This window comes from Onychostoma macrolepis, chromosome 15 (genome assembly GCF_012432095.1).
Source record: "Onychostoma macrolepis isolate SWU-2019 chromosome 15, ASM1243209v1, whole genome shotgun sequence".
NCBI classification, from domain to species: Eukaryota; Metazoa; Chordata; class Actinopteri; order Cypriniformes; family Cyprinidae; genus Onychostoma; species Onychostoma macrolepis.
In genome coordinates, this window is record NC_081169.1 from 14,085,514 (window position 1) to 14,102,322 (window position 16,809).

At 38.2% G+C, this 16,809-nt stretch overlaps 1 protein-coding gene across 1 annotated transcript; it reads right to left on the reverse strand.

Moving 5' to 3' along the window:
* Window positions 1-11,125: 11,125 nt before the first annotated feature.
* Window positions 11,126-15,994, reverse strand: dlc (deltaC). Its single transcript, XM_058744589.1, has 9 exons — window positions 15,721-15,994; window positions 15,395-15,628; window positions 15,225-15,282; window positions 14,857-15,114; window positions 14,123-14,484; window positions 13,819-14,035; window positions 12,810-13,503; window positions 12,603-12,717; window positions 11,126-12,485 (listed from the first exon to the last, which is right to left on the reverse strand). The coding sequence occupies exons 1-9, from the start codon at window positions 15,769-15,771 to the stop codon at window positions 12,480-12,482; spliced, it is 1,995 nt and encodes a 664-aa protein (XP_058600572.1). The 5' UTR covers window positions 15,772-15,994; the 3' UTR covers window positions 11,126-12,479.
* Between the last annotated feature and the right edge of the window lie 815 nt (window positions 15,995-16,809).

A 16,809-nucleotide genomic window follows, 5' to 3' on the forward strand; every position in this document is an offset into this window, starting at 1 on the left:
GTGGAGAGAAGCCACGTAACAATGTAAGAGTAAAAGAAGTGCTGGGTCATTAGAGTCAGATTTCCAATGTTAACAGGAACATTGTGATAAGATCCTTAAGATTGCAACATGCTCATATTCCCGGGAAAATTCTGACACATCTTTGGCAAATATCTAGAGACAAAAGTGTAGAGGAGCTTTAGATCCAGATGCTGGGACAGACTCTTTGATGTCTGGGGAACTTAGCTGGCACACTTTCCTTACACCTCTCCTGAGGTGTGACTAAAAGGAGGAAAGAGAGGGCCACCACTATGGGAAATTACTTTAGACCCTCAGGCCCCCCTCATTCTCACTCAGTTTGGGCTTTCATGTTCATGGGAACAGTCTTTTCTGGACAGTCAAGGTGTCTGTATGAGTTAGCTGCCCTTTCACCCAAATATAGTAAAGTCGAGACCAACCCCCACGGGTGCCTATCCACGTCACTGGGATGAAATCAAGGAACTAGGATTTGGCCTTAATTTTGAGTTGAAGTTAAGAGACATCTGGTCTGAGCGAATCAGCATCCATAATGAAACGCTTTACTTTGATGTGATCTGACTCTTTATTCCAATGATGGCAAAGCTAATTTTTCAGCTGCCATTACTCCAGTCTTCAGTGTCACATGTTCCTTCAGAAATCATTTTAATATGCTGATTTGATCCTGAAGAAACATTTTATTATTGTCATTGTTGAAAACAGTCGCGCTGCTTAATATGTTCTTGGAAACTGTGACATTTTTTCAGGATTCTTTGATGAACAAGTTCAAAAGAACAGCTTTTATTTGAAATAGATTTCTAAATGGCTTTACTGTCACTTTTAAACTATTGAATGAGTCCTTGATTCAATTTTTTCTTGTGATCAAACAGTAGTGTATACAGGAATAAATAGAACATTACATAATAGGAGAAAAAGGAAAATGTTATTTTTATTAAGAAAAAGTCTGTCCGAGAGGAAGTAAAACTGAACAGCTATTTCTGAGACTTCCCACGGTTGTCTCTCTAACCCATAAAACCAATCCAGAAACTGTGTCTGCATGTGACAAGCATAACATCTCAAATCTATGAAAACAAGATGGTGTTGCAGGAGTATGGTGTTTATTGTTAGAAAATGGCTTTTCGTCACCCCTTTAATCTCAAAGAAAGACTCAGCTGACACTTGTTTGCAGTGGAAGTGACCTCTGACCCTAGCATGTGTGTTGTTGAAGATGGCCTTCCTATACTCAGTGAGACTAGAAAAAGACTTTTTTTGGAAAAGTACATGTCTGGAAAACAAGTCTTGTAACTTGATTTACATCTTGGAGGAAATGTAGCCTGAATTGATAAGCAACTTATATCCCTTCCTTTGTTTTAGCAGAATTTAGGCCTTGGCTGATGTTCTATGCAGCGTTCACTGTGGATTTACTCACAGGCCTGTACAAACACGTCTCACTTTTGTTTGTTTTGTTGAGATTATTAAGCATGTTCACTGGGTGAAGTTCACATGCACATCTTGTTGTTACTGTTAACATAAACTAAATTATTTATTACTTGAAAAAAAGCTGAAATAAAACAAAAAAAATTGTTAATGCTTTATTTTCTGGTGCCCTTGCTACACGTTTTATGTAGCCTGTTTACTATTATAATAACAATAAATTATGCATAGTATTAACATCATTAACATCAGTATTTAACTAAATAGTATTTGGTAAATTGTGTATCAGTGAGACCCAAATTAATTAATCAATCAATCAATCAGTCGACAAAATGATTCCAGAAAATAAAAAGAATGAATATTTTAAGCGAGCTGACTAATACCTCTGTCCACTAACTAAGTAGCTACTTTGATACTCAAACAGAAAGTAGCCTGTTACTGGAAACGCAACTTTTTTTTAACATCTGAGCTGCTGTCAAGCTACTTTTGGTTATCAAATCGCTAACACTGCACCCCTGTGAGATAAGCGTGTCTGATTGACAAATAAGATGAACACGCTTCCCCTGAACTTTCGCTTTGGAGCCCCGCGTATCGCATTGGTCAGTGGGTTGGTCAGACTGGAATACCCAGTTTCGGGATCCAGCACAGGGGTCAGTCCAAGCTGTCCTTCAACGTGTTTCCCCCACGGGAAAAGCTTCCTGCTCCACTCGGTAGATGCTTATCATAGCTCTCTTTCTCTGAGTGAGACTGAAACCCACTTCCTTCCTCTACCTCCTTTCCCACACTGGACTCCATTGTGCAGTTGATGGAGCTGTCGGAGTTTTAAGAACTTACTGTGTAACAATGAGTTCCACTTAGTCTTGTTCAGCAGTTTTGGAGATACAAGATATTGCTGATCTCACAGTCAGAAAATATTCAGGGAGAAGTGATATTCAGCTATCGACGGTGACTTCCAACTTGATGTATTTTCTTGTTTGTTTCTCGGTGATCAGTTAACCTAAATGATACAACTGAAACGTTTTCCCAACACTATTCTGTGCATTCGTGCTTGGCCGCAGTCCTGTCCTCATTTTTCAAGACTGCAAGAGAGACGTGCTTGGTTGAGAATGTCCGATGTTTTTCTATTGCTTTAAGTTTAAAACCATCTGATTCGCTGATTACACCTGTGTCCGAATGTCTGAGATCAATAGTGAAAATGCCTCTGTTGCATTTTTCAAGTTTGATACACACAGTCTCAACAAAACAATTCGATTGAAAAGCTTAAAATAATATGAAATATTCAATTTTTTAAGTATACATAGCCCTTTACACTGTGAGAAAAATATTAAGTGTGATACTTTTTTAAAGCTGAATCTTAAATAAGTGGCTTTTTAAACTGTATTTGTATTTAATTTTGTTTGTTTGTTTAATGGCCCTCATGAATAAAGCTAAATTATATGAAATATACAATTTTCTTTTTAAGTATACAGACCCCTTTACACTGTGAGAAAAATATTAAGTGTGATTTAAAAAAAAAAAGAAGTTGAATCCTAATTAAAAAGTGGCTTTTTAAAATGTATTTGTATTTATTTTTGTTTGTTTGTTTAATGGCCCTTTAATACTATCATTAGAATAAAGCAAAATGATATGAAATATACAGTTTTTAAGCAGACCCCTTTACACAATGAGAAAAATATTAAGTGTGAAAATAAATAAAATAAGTGACTTTTTCAAATATATTTGTTTGTTTGTTTAATGGGCCTTTAATACTATCATTATAATAAAGAAAATTTATATAAAATTAACATTTTTAAAGTAGCTAAACTGATTTGATGATTACTTTTTTTTCTGTTGAAAACAAAAGGGCCTTACAATAGAATAATCTCATGTCTTCAAAATTCAAATTCTTTAAATGTGTTAAAAATCAGAAAATTCTTAATGTTATCATTATGTAGAGAAAATGGAATGAATGCAAGGATTTCTTCAGTCCTCCTCCCCGTCTCTTTGGTGAAGCTCCACTGACTGATGTCTGAGGTAGAGAGGAGGAGGACAGGTGTTCGCCCAGGTCTGCTAGAGTCATCTGTGTTAATGTCCCTGGTCACGCCAGTTCCCTGTACTCTCTTTCCCACGCTGCCCGAGGTCAGAGGGGAGCAGCCTGCCGGATACAGGCCTCCCCCAAGAACCCATCCACCACACAGATCACCCCTAAAACTCTCCAGCCAAAGCCATTGCAACTTTTATGTCCGGCAGATAACTCCTGCAAACCATTTCTCTCTGATGCACTTAGTCCAGAAACCTTTTACCAGAACTTCTACTTCTTTAGGGTCATTCAACTGTGTTATAAGATCCATAGTATGCCAGTAAAGCTGTTCAGAATGACCATTAGAGAGCTCTCAGACCCTCTCATATACAAACACACACTTGAATATTGCTACAGTCCTAATTTCATTGCAAAACAGATTCGATTTGAGTCTACAAAAGCATGCATAAATGAGGCAGTCTCACAGTGTTGGACAAACTGAAAGAAAAAGCATGAGAGCTCATAATTCTTCAAGGAGAATTTAAGGAGACAGTCTCAATCTCATCGCTGGCAATCACTGATTTACGAACCCCTCCAACCCCAATGAAAGATCCTCTCTTGGGACGGGGTCTGGAGGGCAGGCGCGTGGGGGGATAATGTTCTCGGTCTGTATCCCACTGTTCTTGTTTTTATTTATGTGTGGGAGTTTATATTGCTGCTGCTTTTTCTCGGGCTTGCAAAGCAGACAAGAAGCCTCCATCTGTTTTTTGCTGGAAACCGGAACAACATTAGCAACAAAAGACAACATTAGCGTGAACAACCATTTCATAGGATAGTTCATGCAAAAATGAAAGTTCTGTCATCATTTACCTCACCCTCATGACTATATATTTTGAAAAATGTCTCAGGGGTGTTTCTTTGTGTATAATATAAGTCACTGGGGTCCAGTGTTGTTTTGGTTGATATCTGATTCCTTGTACATATCAGAAGTGCACATAAGCACCTTCGACTCGCTTTTTTCCCTCTGAGACAATAGCAGGAAATCCAGTGACCATTCAGTTTGTTTTTTTCCTTAAGTTTGATGTGGGACAAAACACTTGTTACGCCATGTTTCTGTTCTGTAAGTGCGCGTCGAGATTGTGGCACTAATTACAGTGAGAAGGAAGGGTCTCTTGTTTTCTTTTGAAATTAGGTTTGTTGACTCTCGCTCTGGCATGTTTTTTTTTCTCTGTTTTGTTATTGCCCGCTGTCATAGCCCGCCCCTCCTGCATTCCCTTTCCTCCCTCCACATCCCTTCTGAAAAATCCACTCTGTCAGTAGGACCTATATTTGTGTTGGGCACTTCCTATTTGTTCTGACCTTTGGCTTTGAGAGCCCCAGCAGCTGAACCGTGGAGGGTGGTGTCAAACCCTGACCTCACCATGTCTCAGTACAGACATCACTGCTTTTTACTTGGTGAAATCTCCTGTTGATGGTTTTTTAGTCGTATCAGTTACTTCACTAAATATCTACTGTTCAAATATTTGGGGTCACAAAGATTTTTTTTTATTGTTTTTGAAGGGAGACTCGTGCAGCAAGGCTGCATTTATTTGAACAAAAATATAGTAAAAACAGTAATATTATGAATATAAATAACTGTTTTCTGTTTTAATATAGTTTATTAGCATTTTTTCATTCTTTGATGAATAGAAAGTATAAAAGAACTGCATTTATTTGAAATAGAAATCTTTTGTAGCATTATAAATGTCTTTACTGTCTCTTTTGATCAGTTTAAAGCATCGTTGATGAATTAAAGTATGTATTAAAATAAAGGCTTTATTTATCAATAAAAAAGTATGAAAAAGGATTTAATATCTTCTGTGACTTCTGTGAAATTGATTTTTAAATTCGATTCGATTTGAAGTTGTTTTAAAAAGAAAACCTTATTAATTTCCTATTAATATTATTTCTTCAATGAGTCTCTTAAAATACTGTATAATTTGACATTTTCACGACAAGGAAAAGTCTGTTCAGTCTGTAAAATGTCATGTGGTGCGTCTCCCCCCAAAAAATTTGTTTAAAAAATAAATAAAATTTTTACTTGAAAAATATATTTAAAACTAGTCAGGGTATAAGGAAAAAATTACATTTTATGCTATATGTGTGTACTTTTTACTTGATGGTTAGACCACATGACATTTTAGCGTAACTGTATTCTTGGAGAATAAAAATTTCCTGATAATTTACTCACCTCCATGTGATCCAAGATGTTGGACCCTTATTCCTCAGATGGGATCGTGTAGAGCCATTTGAAGCTGCATTGAAACTGCAATCTGGACCTTCAACCCATTGGTCCCCATTGAAGTCAATTATATGGAGAAAAATCCTGGAATGTTTTCCTCAAAAACCTTAATTTCTTTGTGACTGAAGACAGAAAGACATAAACATCTTGGATCACATGGGGGTGAGTAAATTATCAGGAAATTTTTACTCTGGAAGCGAAATTATCCTCTAAGACGTTTCTTGAAAATGGTATATGTGACCCTGGACTATATACCATATACTTATACCTTAAGTCGCTGGGGTATATTTGTAGCAATAGCCAAAAATACATTGTATGGGTCAAAATGATTGATTTTTCTTTTATGCCAAAAATCATAAGGACATTAATTAAAGATCATATTCCATGAAGATATTTTGTCAATTTCCAACTGTAAATATATCAAAACATAATTTTTGATAAGTAATATGCATTGCTAAGAACTTCATTTGGACAACTTTAAAGGCGATTTTCTTAATATTATGTACCCTCAGATTCCACATTTTCAAATAGTTGTATCACGTCCAAATATTGTCCGATCCTAACAAACCATACATAAATGGAAAGCTTATTAATTCAGCTTTCAGATGATGTATAAATCTCAATTTCGAAAAAATTTACCCTTATGACTGGTTTTGTGGTCCAGGGTCACATATACCTTTTTCAAAACCATATGAAACAACCATGAAGTGCTTTTGGCTGTTTGTATGAGCGAATGTGTACGTTTCAGGGTGTGTGGTCAGGAAGATGCACCATTTCCTCCTCTTGCTAAAGGAAAGAATAGGGGCCTAGGAGTGATGAGTGTGCCAGAATAAGGTCCACTTCCCTTCCCATGTCAAGACCTATAAATACTCAGAAAACAGGAAGTTAGGAGGGAAGGAATTGTGGGCAAACTTTAATCCTAGATAGACAACCCTCCCCACATGCACCCATTACCCTAACAGCTCACTACAACAACACTCTTACCACATACACTCTTACCAACACATTCCAATGCACTGTGCACAAAGAATTTCCTTGAAGTTCTCAATCATGCATATCTTTTGTAACAGAAGACCCAAGGGTTTATACTTAAAATGAAAGTTAGATCAGGGTGTAGTTGATATTTATCAGACTTGTGAGTGGAGGAGCAGGTGGAGTGTCATTCTTACCACGACTTGTTTGAGTTTGGTAATGGGTCAAAGAGCTGTACTGCAAAGTTTTATTGTCCTCTTTTATTTTACCCATAACAACTTCCCTCATGTGGTAAAAAATAAAATAGAATTGAATGAATGAAATTAAATTGATGAAAATTGACATTAAAGACTTTTAATAAGGGTTTCAGTGTCAAATAAATGCTATGACCATCAGATCACCATGTGTACACTCTTAAAAATAAAGGTTCCAAAAGGTGATGGTTCTTCCAAAAATGGTTCTTCAATGGCAGTAACTATAAAGAACCTTTTCTGCATTTGCAAAGTTCCATGGATGTTCAAGGTTCTTCATAGAAGCATTGATGCCAATAAAGAACCTTTATTTGCATCAAGATTTGCAACTTTCTTTTCAGAGCATGTGCGTGAACCGAGTATTTCCTCTCTCCGGTTTACAGGACAGACGCCAGACGGGGTTCTCAGGGTCACGAAAAGAAGGAAGAAGGGTGAAATCAGCAGTGATGTAGTGATGACAGGTGTGTCTTTAATCTATGTGGGATTCTCCCTTTTACCGCTTAGTTCTTTTTCTGCCTTCATTTGTTGCTTCCGTCCTCCTTTCCTATTTATGTTTTACAGTAATTACAGTAGATAATTGTATCACTTCACTGGAGGCTATGACTGGAAGCTGGTGTTCTATCAGCATAGCGAGTCTCTACATAAGGAAGTGTTTACAGTTGTAGATATTATGAGTAGGCATTATGACATCATGTTCTTGTGAACTGTTTAAAGTTGGAACTGGAACTTGGAAATGTTTGAATACAGTGTTTGAGACAGTGACGGTAGACTTTGCCCTGCAGGGATGACTGTTGTATCCAGATCGCATGTTACAGATGTCAAGCACGTATTTCACGTATGTGTTTTACTGTCTCTCACTTAGTACGTTCACAAGAAACAACCCTGACATCCCCCATTCTATAGTCAAGGAAATAAGAAAAAGGAAGGATGATGGAAATCCCGTTATTGATCAACAGCAGCTTAGTTTTCTAAGAAGAGCAGTTAGTAGGATTGTTAGTGCTGACAAAACTCAACCTCTCAACCCAAAAAAGAAAATTCTGTTATTTAGTCACCCTCATGTTGTTCAAAACCAATAAGACTTTCTCTAGTATTTGAAAAACACAAATGAAGTTATTTTTAATGAAACCTCTATTCCACCAAACTGTGATGCTTCCAAAACTTTATAAAAACATTGCAATTGTAATCAATATAAACTGAGCTATTGAAATCTAAAGTAATCATGAAAAGACACGATTCTTTGTGAACAGATTTCATTTAGGCTTTTATTCACATTTAAACATTGATCAAAACACAAATATAGAGCATTCAAAATATAGTAAATGGCCCTCCTCATGTCGTTCCAATCCTGTAAGACCTTCGTTCATCTTCAGAACACAATTTAAGATATTTTTGATGAAATCCGAGAGCTTTCTTACCCTCCATACACTGTAAAAAAATTCCGTAAAATTTACGGTAAAAAAAGCATCAGCTGTGGTTGCCGGAATTCTACCGTAAAATATAGCAACATTTTAGGTTTTACGGTTTTGACTTAAATTTACAATTTAATTAACTGATATAATGTTAATATACCAACCTATTGAAGTACTGAAATCTGTTTTGTACTTTTGAAATACACTGATAACCACCAAATGCAGGTGATGATGAGAAAGTCACATGATGATAACATAAATAATAACATATATAGAAGGTGCACAGTGTCATTCACACAAACATTAAACACCATCATGGTGAGACTCATTAAACTGAAGTATGCAATAAACATTAATTTAACAACATTAGATGTAACATACAACCCTAATAAATATAACTGATAAGAAAAAACTAAGAAGAAACCTAGTTATTTCAAAGAAAAAACATCAAATTCAAACAAAATTTGAAATGCAACGCAGGGAATTCTAGGAATGTCAATTTAAGGGTTTTCCCTGTAAATTTTATATTCTTTTTCACTTCCAAAAGCGGTATTTCACCGTAAAATTGTCTGAAATGTCTATTACAGTTTTTCACTGTATATATTAGGGGAGCTTACCATTAACCATTTAACAGGTTTTTACCGTAGCTTTTTCACAGTTTTTTACCGTTAAAATCACGGTCATTTTTTACAGTGTAGACAGCAATGTAATTACCACGTTAAGGCCCAGAAAGATGGTAAGGACATCGTTAAAATAGTCCATGTGACATGAGCTTCAAGAATACTTTTGTGCACAAAGAAAACAAAAATAATGACTTTATTCAACAATTTCTTCTCTTCCAGGTCAGTCCGCTTGCCATTCATGAGAGTACCGACATAAGGGTGAGTAATTAATGTCAGAATTTTCATTTTTGGGTGAATTAACCCTCATGTGGATGCTAATATAGTTATGGTTATACTTATCGTGAACTGGCCTTTATACTACAAAATTACTTTCTCTATCAAACATGCCTTGTTAGTGCAAAACCTGTTGTTAGCAGGTTAGGGGCCACTCCTTCAAATACATCCTCTTTTGGCCTGCCGTATAGCCAGTTCAAATTTGCTGCTGCTCTCCAAAAAGCTCATTAGAACGTAACAATGTTAATTGACCAAAGTTGGACATTGACTTCTGGTACATCATGGCATAAGAATGCCAAAGCAGTTAAACATACAGCCTTATCACCATCACAAATAAAATTAGCTGGGCGTGGGTTCAAGCGCTGACACACATCCTGACCATACAAAGCGTGAAAGAGAAAGCAAAAACGATCCGTTTAAAAGTTAAACATTGACAGTGATATTCGATCTGAAGGTGTTCATCACTGCCTGAAATCTAATCGGCCTTCTCTTTTCCTTCTCTTTCATTTTGATATAATGCGTAAGGGAAAATCAACATTTCCATGTTCTATGACCTCACACAGGAACCTCTAAAACGCGCAAACATATTGTGTTTGTGGTGCGGCTATTACGTCACTGTGACCAATTAGCTTAGTTGCAGGTGCTTTCTTATCAGAGAGGCACAAAAAACTGCAGGGAAAAGATTTTAAGACTCCCGCAACGAAAACAAGACCGACCAGCAGAGAGAGAGAATGATGAGTATGAAAGGAGTGTATACTTTCAGATAGAGACTTTATTATCAGTTTAAAAAATCAAGCAGACTTATTGTAAACAAAAGTGAATGCAAAAGTTTAATTTACAGGAAAAGGCTACAAAGCTGTGCTTCTTAAAACTAACCAAATTATATGAAAATACAGGACAGCATTTATACGTTTATCACCATTCGTTAGGGGACAGAAAGTTTTTTTTTAATACTTTTTTCAACAAAGAGGCATTAAATTGATCAAAATTCAAATTTAATGTAATTTAAAGAAGACTCCTGTGCTCATCAAGGCTGCATTTATTGGATTAAGTATACAGTAAAAGCAGTAATATTGTGAAACATTAAAAAAAAAAATATTTATTCCTTTGATGGCAAATCTTCAGAAATCATTCCAATATACTGATTTGATGCTCAAGAAACTTTTATTATTATCAGTGTTAAAAATAGTTTTTAAAAACAGATTTTTTTCAAGAATGTTCAAAAACTGCAACAAACTGCTTTTACTTGAAATACATTTCTTTTCTTTAACATTATAAATGTCTGTCACTTTTGAATTAATGTCTTTACTGAATAAAAAAATTGCATAAATGCTCATAATCTTTCTCCTGTTTGAAGGTGACAAATAGAAAATCTTCATGGTGGGTCTCAGTACAGAGACATATCCGAGTGTCTGTAGGCTGGTGGTGAGGACAGGTGTCAGGCCAGGCTGGGCCCACATGTCAACGCTCCCCAGGGAGAACGAGAGGGTCTCCCTCCCCCTTTTCAAGCCTCGGCTTCTCTCTTTGAATGGAAGAGGAAGAGTGGGGGTGAATGGCAGGTGATCCTGTCTGAGGATCATTAATAACCCTTCACAATTTTCTCTGGCTTCATCTGCACTGTTCTGATCAGAGGTACTAAGCATATCTTATAGCCATTCTAGTTATACAACAAAAAACACTTACTTAATAGTGGATTGGTAAAGGGCATACTGGAAAGCTTTCCTATGAATTTTACTAGATAATTTCCCTTTCTAATGGTGTTCAAACATTGATTCATATATCTGTGTCACAAGTTCTATTGCTAGTAGTTTAACATTAAAAGCTGAACATATCCATCCTAGTATTATCTCAGCAGTTTCATATGAAAGAAAAGAAGTCATGATACAAAGTAAATTATTTCAGGATTTATTGTATGAAAAATATATATATTTCTGGCCTTGTGACAAACAACACAATACATAAACATACATACATTTATCTTTCATAAATACACATTATTTACAATCCAATTAAATAGTAGGAATATCTCAAGATTTTGTACAATATTGCATTGTTAAATTAAGAAAGACCGTATAAAATATAAAAGTATCTATTTGGTTTAAATGGTTTTAAAAAATGTAAGAAACAAATGCCACGTACAAAAAAAAAAAAAAAAAAAAGGAAAGAAAAAAAATTCTACTTTGTTAAGAATCTTGATCTTGCATTTTTTTTTTTTTTTCTGAAAAATACACTAATGCAGAGGTTCACAAAACCAGGAAATCTTGACAATGATGAGGCTATCAGTTTGAACCAACTGGTACTTTTGAGCCTTGGGAATGTCGGAAATAGCTTAGCAGCAGTGAATGTTGACAGGATGAAAGCTGTACACAACAGCATCCATCATGAACTGCTGGTTAAACAATTTGTACCCAAGTCAACCCAAACATTTTCTGTCGAAAAGCATACTCCAGTAGAGTTTTTCTTTTTTTTCAGTGTTTCTAAGGAGTACCTTTTCCATTGAGCTATAACACATTTAAAAGATGAGGCACTTAATTAAGATTGGGTTTGGTTTGAGTGAACATCACTGATAGTCAAATCCATTGTAGGCACTAAGTAAAATCACAGTCATATTTAAACTGTAGATTCCGAAGACAGTTGTTCACATTGTTTACAGTTGAAACAGCTTGTTTCAATATCTTTGATTGCTTTTCATCACAAATCCGTTTATAAATAGCATTTCGAACCATGTCCAAAAAAAAATAATAAAAAATACTCCATGGTCACAGTTCCAGATTCTTCAGTTGCACCTCCTCCACCCATAACGCTGATTGACTGGGCTTCATGTGATTCACAGAGTGAGATGAACTTCAGGATGCCTGTTTGCTTCTTTTTCAAGGCTTCTGTGATTAACAAATCCTTGATTCTTCTCAGCTCTTCCAGAGAGTTCTTGGTCATTATTTACATTTTAAATATGATGAAATATATATAAATTCTTTTTGGGTCATTAAAAAAAAAGAAGGAAAAGAAAATAGTGCAAATAATGCAAGTTGTTCCTCAAGTCTTCAAGTCTCTTGCTTTGTCTTCGCAAAATCATTGTCCATATTAAGAAGTAGTCCTTTTACTCAGCAGCATGAATAAATAAATAATAAATGTAGATATAATATATATATACTCTCGTCACGTCTTCCTTTTGTCCTTTAAGACTGTAAACATTTTAGGGTCAGGCCCATTGGTTATTGAGGTGCTCCAGATTGACGAATACTGTTAAACCTGAGAAAGAACGGAAAGAGAATGCGTTAACGCATGTTCTTTCAAAGCATCACACTGAAATCATGATAAATAACAATGAAAGCACTTCTTTTTTTTTAAATGTCTGAAGATGCTTACCTCAGTAGCAAATACACATTGTTCTATGTGTTCAGGAATGATGTACACAGGATGATACACTCCCTCTTTTGGATAGTTCAGTGGTGGAACCAGTAATGTAGATTCCGAGTTTTTCCTAAAATGAAGAATTTGTGTCACATTTATGTCAAGCAAATAATAGACCAGAAACAAAGACCAAAAGAAAGCAAGACAAAAACATGAACTTACATGTCTAGTTTGTTGTTTGTAGGTTTTTCGTCAATGCTCACATTGTAGTCCACCATCTTTTGCTTGTAATTGGATTTGTCACTGGAATGAGTGTCCACAGTGGTGGATCTGAGCGCCACATCTTTATTGGACACCTTAAAAGGACCACCAGGAATAAGCAAGGCGTCCTTCTCTCGGCCTAAAGTTGAAGTTGGGGTCAAAGAAATGCGGTTGTTGACAGACTCCAAGTCGTTACGCACAGTGGTGGAGGTTGGTTTGTGGCCTTGTCGCATCTGTCTCAGGACCACAATGGCGGCGCAGACCACTAGAGTAAGAGTGATGAGGCCTAGAGTGAATGAGACCACCAAGGCTGCTGGAATAGTAGGGATGGCCACAGGAGGCTTGTCTTTATACTCGCATCGTGTGCCCATGAAGCCTAGTGGACACTGGCAGACGGGCCCGGAGAAGTGGGTGTAGCAGGTCCCTCCATTCTCACAAGGCATGAGGCTGCAGGCGTCAGAGCGGACGGCGCACATTTTGCCTGAGAAACCAAGCGTGCATGTGCAGGTATAGCCGTTGATGCCGTCCACACAGGTGCCAGCATTCTGGCAAGGGTTGTTTGCACAGTCGTCAATGTTGATTTCGCAACGTGAGCCTGAGAAGCCGGGACGGCATCGGCATGTCAGTCTGTTGCCAAAATCGAGACACTGGCCACCTTTAAAAAAAGGGAACACAAGGGAACCATGTTAAAGCATTAGCCTAAAACTGAGGAAACTTCAGGGAGTAAACTAGGTCGAGTAATCATAACCCTTGGGAAAGCAAGTCTATTGCTTTATGACAGCTCTATCTCACCAGTCATATCAGTGTAAGAGCCTCACTGGCGTCTGTTCTATCATGCATGAGTAGTACGTCACGCACAGTGGATGCATCTCAAAACAAAAAAAACTGAAAGGTTCAGCATTTTGCTGAAGGTGGATGACGTTGGAATGTTTTGCATTTAGGACTGAAGATAAGGGGAAAATATCCTTACCATTAGCACAGGGGTCGCTGCTGCATCGGTCGATTTTCTTCTCGCAGTTGGAGCCCATGTAACCAGCAGGGCAGCGGCAGGAGTATCCACCGGTTCCCTTCTCCACGCAGGTTCCTCCATTGAAGCAGGGTCTGTCAGCGCAGGTCATATCGCTGACCTCGCAGTTCTTCCCGTAGAAGCCTTGAGGGCATGTGCAGGTGTAATCATTCACCAGATCCTGAGAAGAAAAAGCTAAAGCCGTTAGCATTAATGTCTGAGCTCCAACAAGGACAAGACTCGAGCGTAGTGTAATAATCGTGCTTACATTGCAACTGCCTCCGTTCTTGCACGGGTTGCTGTCGCACTCATTGGTCTCGATCTCGCAGGTTTTGCCGCTGAAGCCAGGCTTGCAGATGCAGGTGTAGCTGCCCTGACCGGTGTTGGTACAGGTGGCGTCATTCATGCAAGGCTTGTGATTGGTGCAGAAGTTCAGATCCTCGTTGCAGAACAGGCCTCCCCAGCCTTCCTTGCAATTGCACTGAAAGGGCTGGTTGCAGGTGCCATGCAGGCACCCCGGGTATCGCTGGCACTCGTCGCAGAGGGGGCCCTGCCACCAGAGGCGGCACTTGCACTCACCGGGGGCCTCACAATAACCGTGCTCCTCGCTACAGCCAGACGAGCAGATGGCTGTTTAAAAAGGAGAGGGAGAGAAAGGGGGACATTAGAATGACTGGGCATCATAAAACAACCCCCCTTCTGGAGGCTCAGGCACATCAAGTATTTGTTAAGTACTAAACTAAGCAGCTGGGACTCGCACAAAAGAAACACATGCCGTCTTTTTCACGGAAGGCAGAGCATAATAAGGTTTCAGCGCGTGTCCTTGTTAAATCATGCTCTTTGCTTCTATTGTTACAGTGAACAAAAGCAACTTAGACGTCTTATGTGGCGGCAAGAAGCCGTTGAACTTGCCCGCGTTATTTATTTATGTATTTTCCCTGCAAATGTTCGCTTATCTACGCGCAAATTATTACGTAGGCTACAACATTCAGCAACACTTACGTTCAGTGCAATAGTCGCCTTTCCATCCAGGCAGGCAAATCCTGTTGCCAGCGGCGTCACAGTTGAAGTGGCCAAACGCATCGTTCCGTGGGCGGCAGAAATCCGAGCATTCCTCGCCATGGTAGAATTCATCGCACACAACGCGATAAGAAAAGCGCAGTTGACTTTGCTCTCCAAGATGCACGTCCTGGGACCAGTCCTCGCCGATGCCGAGTCTTCTTTTAGTGGCCAAACGGCTGATCATGTTGTTGATGTTCTCTGAAATAAAACAAACAATGTGTTAACATATTGATCCGGAGGTAACAAATAGCCTACACGTTGTGCAAACTATTAAAACTACGCAGGTGAGGCAAAAGTTGCGCGCATACCTGTTGACTGGTCAGAGGACTCTGCGTTCCAGGCTTCTATTATCAACGAGACGATTCCCTGTAAAGCCAGAACACTCTGTTTACAATTACTTACATGCATTAGACATGCGTGCATAAATATGAACTGATAATGAATAGTAGGCTGTGGCTTTTTAAGCTAGCCTACTCACCGGCCACTTGAAGCTGAAAGGCACGCGGATGTGCGCGCTGCTGGAGATGGAGTCTGCGCTGAGTATTCCTGTCATTCCAGTGCCGTAAGTGCACGGCGGCTCTGGTAATATGATGTCTTGCGAGTGCTTCAGGCAAACACGGAAAAAGATCTGGCAGTCGCTGGACCGTTTACACACACTGCTTGTGCTTGTAAAAGAATGCACTTTCAACTCAAACACACCGGATGATTCCGCCTATGGAAAGAGAAAACAGGACTCATATTAGCCCGCTGTGAAAGCACTTGTCAAAGGAGCGGCTTGCATTCAAATAAGTGTGAAATACTCACCAGATGTGCTGGCAACAAAATTAAAAAACACGTTAATAAAACACGAGCCATTTTGGATCTTCTTGTCTGCTACTGAACAATAGCAGACTGAGAGAGTAGTCCGATATTAATTTTTGTGGTGGTATCCACGATTTACGAAAAAAATGTAGTTAAAAAAATCGGAATTCAAAGAAAAATGACTTAACTATTTAAAAAAATAATCTTAATGTCGTCTATGTTGGAGCTTACAAAGCAAAAAGAAACAGAGTTCTAGCTCCAGGGGACTTTGGACCCGTCAGTTAGTTTCATGGAGTGTGGACTACTGTGTGTGTGCTTTTAAATACAGCCAAGAGGAGGCGTGGCTTGTGTACGACTCATAAATATGCTTTGATGGATTTACTTGATGATTCCCTGAACATCATGGCGCTTAAAGTACATTTTATAGTCAAAGAGATATTAGAGAACAACATAAAGTGTAGGCTACATAACACAGGCATTTGGAAACTTTACAAAAGTTGGTTAATGTTGACAACAACCTGACATTCGTTAAATATTAACACTGTTATCATATTATATAACATTTACTAAGTGAATTCAAAAGCCAAATCACAATTTATTGGACATTGCTCCGCGTCTTGTTCCTGAACTTTATAGGAATAAATTCTGAACTTTTTTCTAAATATATCTGGCTGGGGCCTAATTAAACCTGTGCCTCTTGTCATATATTTAAGGATGTGCGTTTTTTCTCCTTTTTATGTCAATTTGTACTAATTATCTTATTCTTTAAAACTATGTAGGCTACACTTTGTGTTTTCTACGATGTCACGTGCCACGCAATTTTGGAAAAAAAGTTTGTTTTCGTCACCGATCGCGGAAAGGGGGTGTTCTTTGGTGGAGGGGATTGGTACATCCCCTTTAATTCAGCCTTAAAATCTGTAATTGTTCTGACGCGTGTGAGTCGTTAAACCGGCAAGCGCTTTATTGTGCCCTGGAAAGATCCGGAGGGCTCTTTTGTTATCTTGGGTTTGGATTGTGGGTCTTTGGTAAAGAGGCTGAAATGGTGGGGGGTTGCGCAGGGCATTTAAGATCGCTGATAATTGCTTTCTGGAG

What these genes read in the sequence shown, in the direction of transcription:
- dlc (XM_058744589.1), bottom strand. Translation starts at nt 15,771, where the DNA reads ATGGCTCGTGTTTTATTAACGTGTTTTTTAATTTTGTTGCCAGCACAT. An exon ending in TTTTGTTGCCAGCACATCTG is followed by an intron (nt 15,629 to 15,720) that starts GTGAGTATTTCA and finishes CTCTTTCCATAG; the next exon opens with GCGGAATCATCCGGTGTGTT. An exon ending in CAGCGACCCCTGTGCTAATG is followed by an intron (nt 13,504 to 13,818) that starts GTAAGGATATTT and finishes CTTTTTTTAAAG; the next exon opens with GTGGCCAGTGTCTCGATTTT.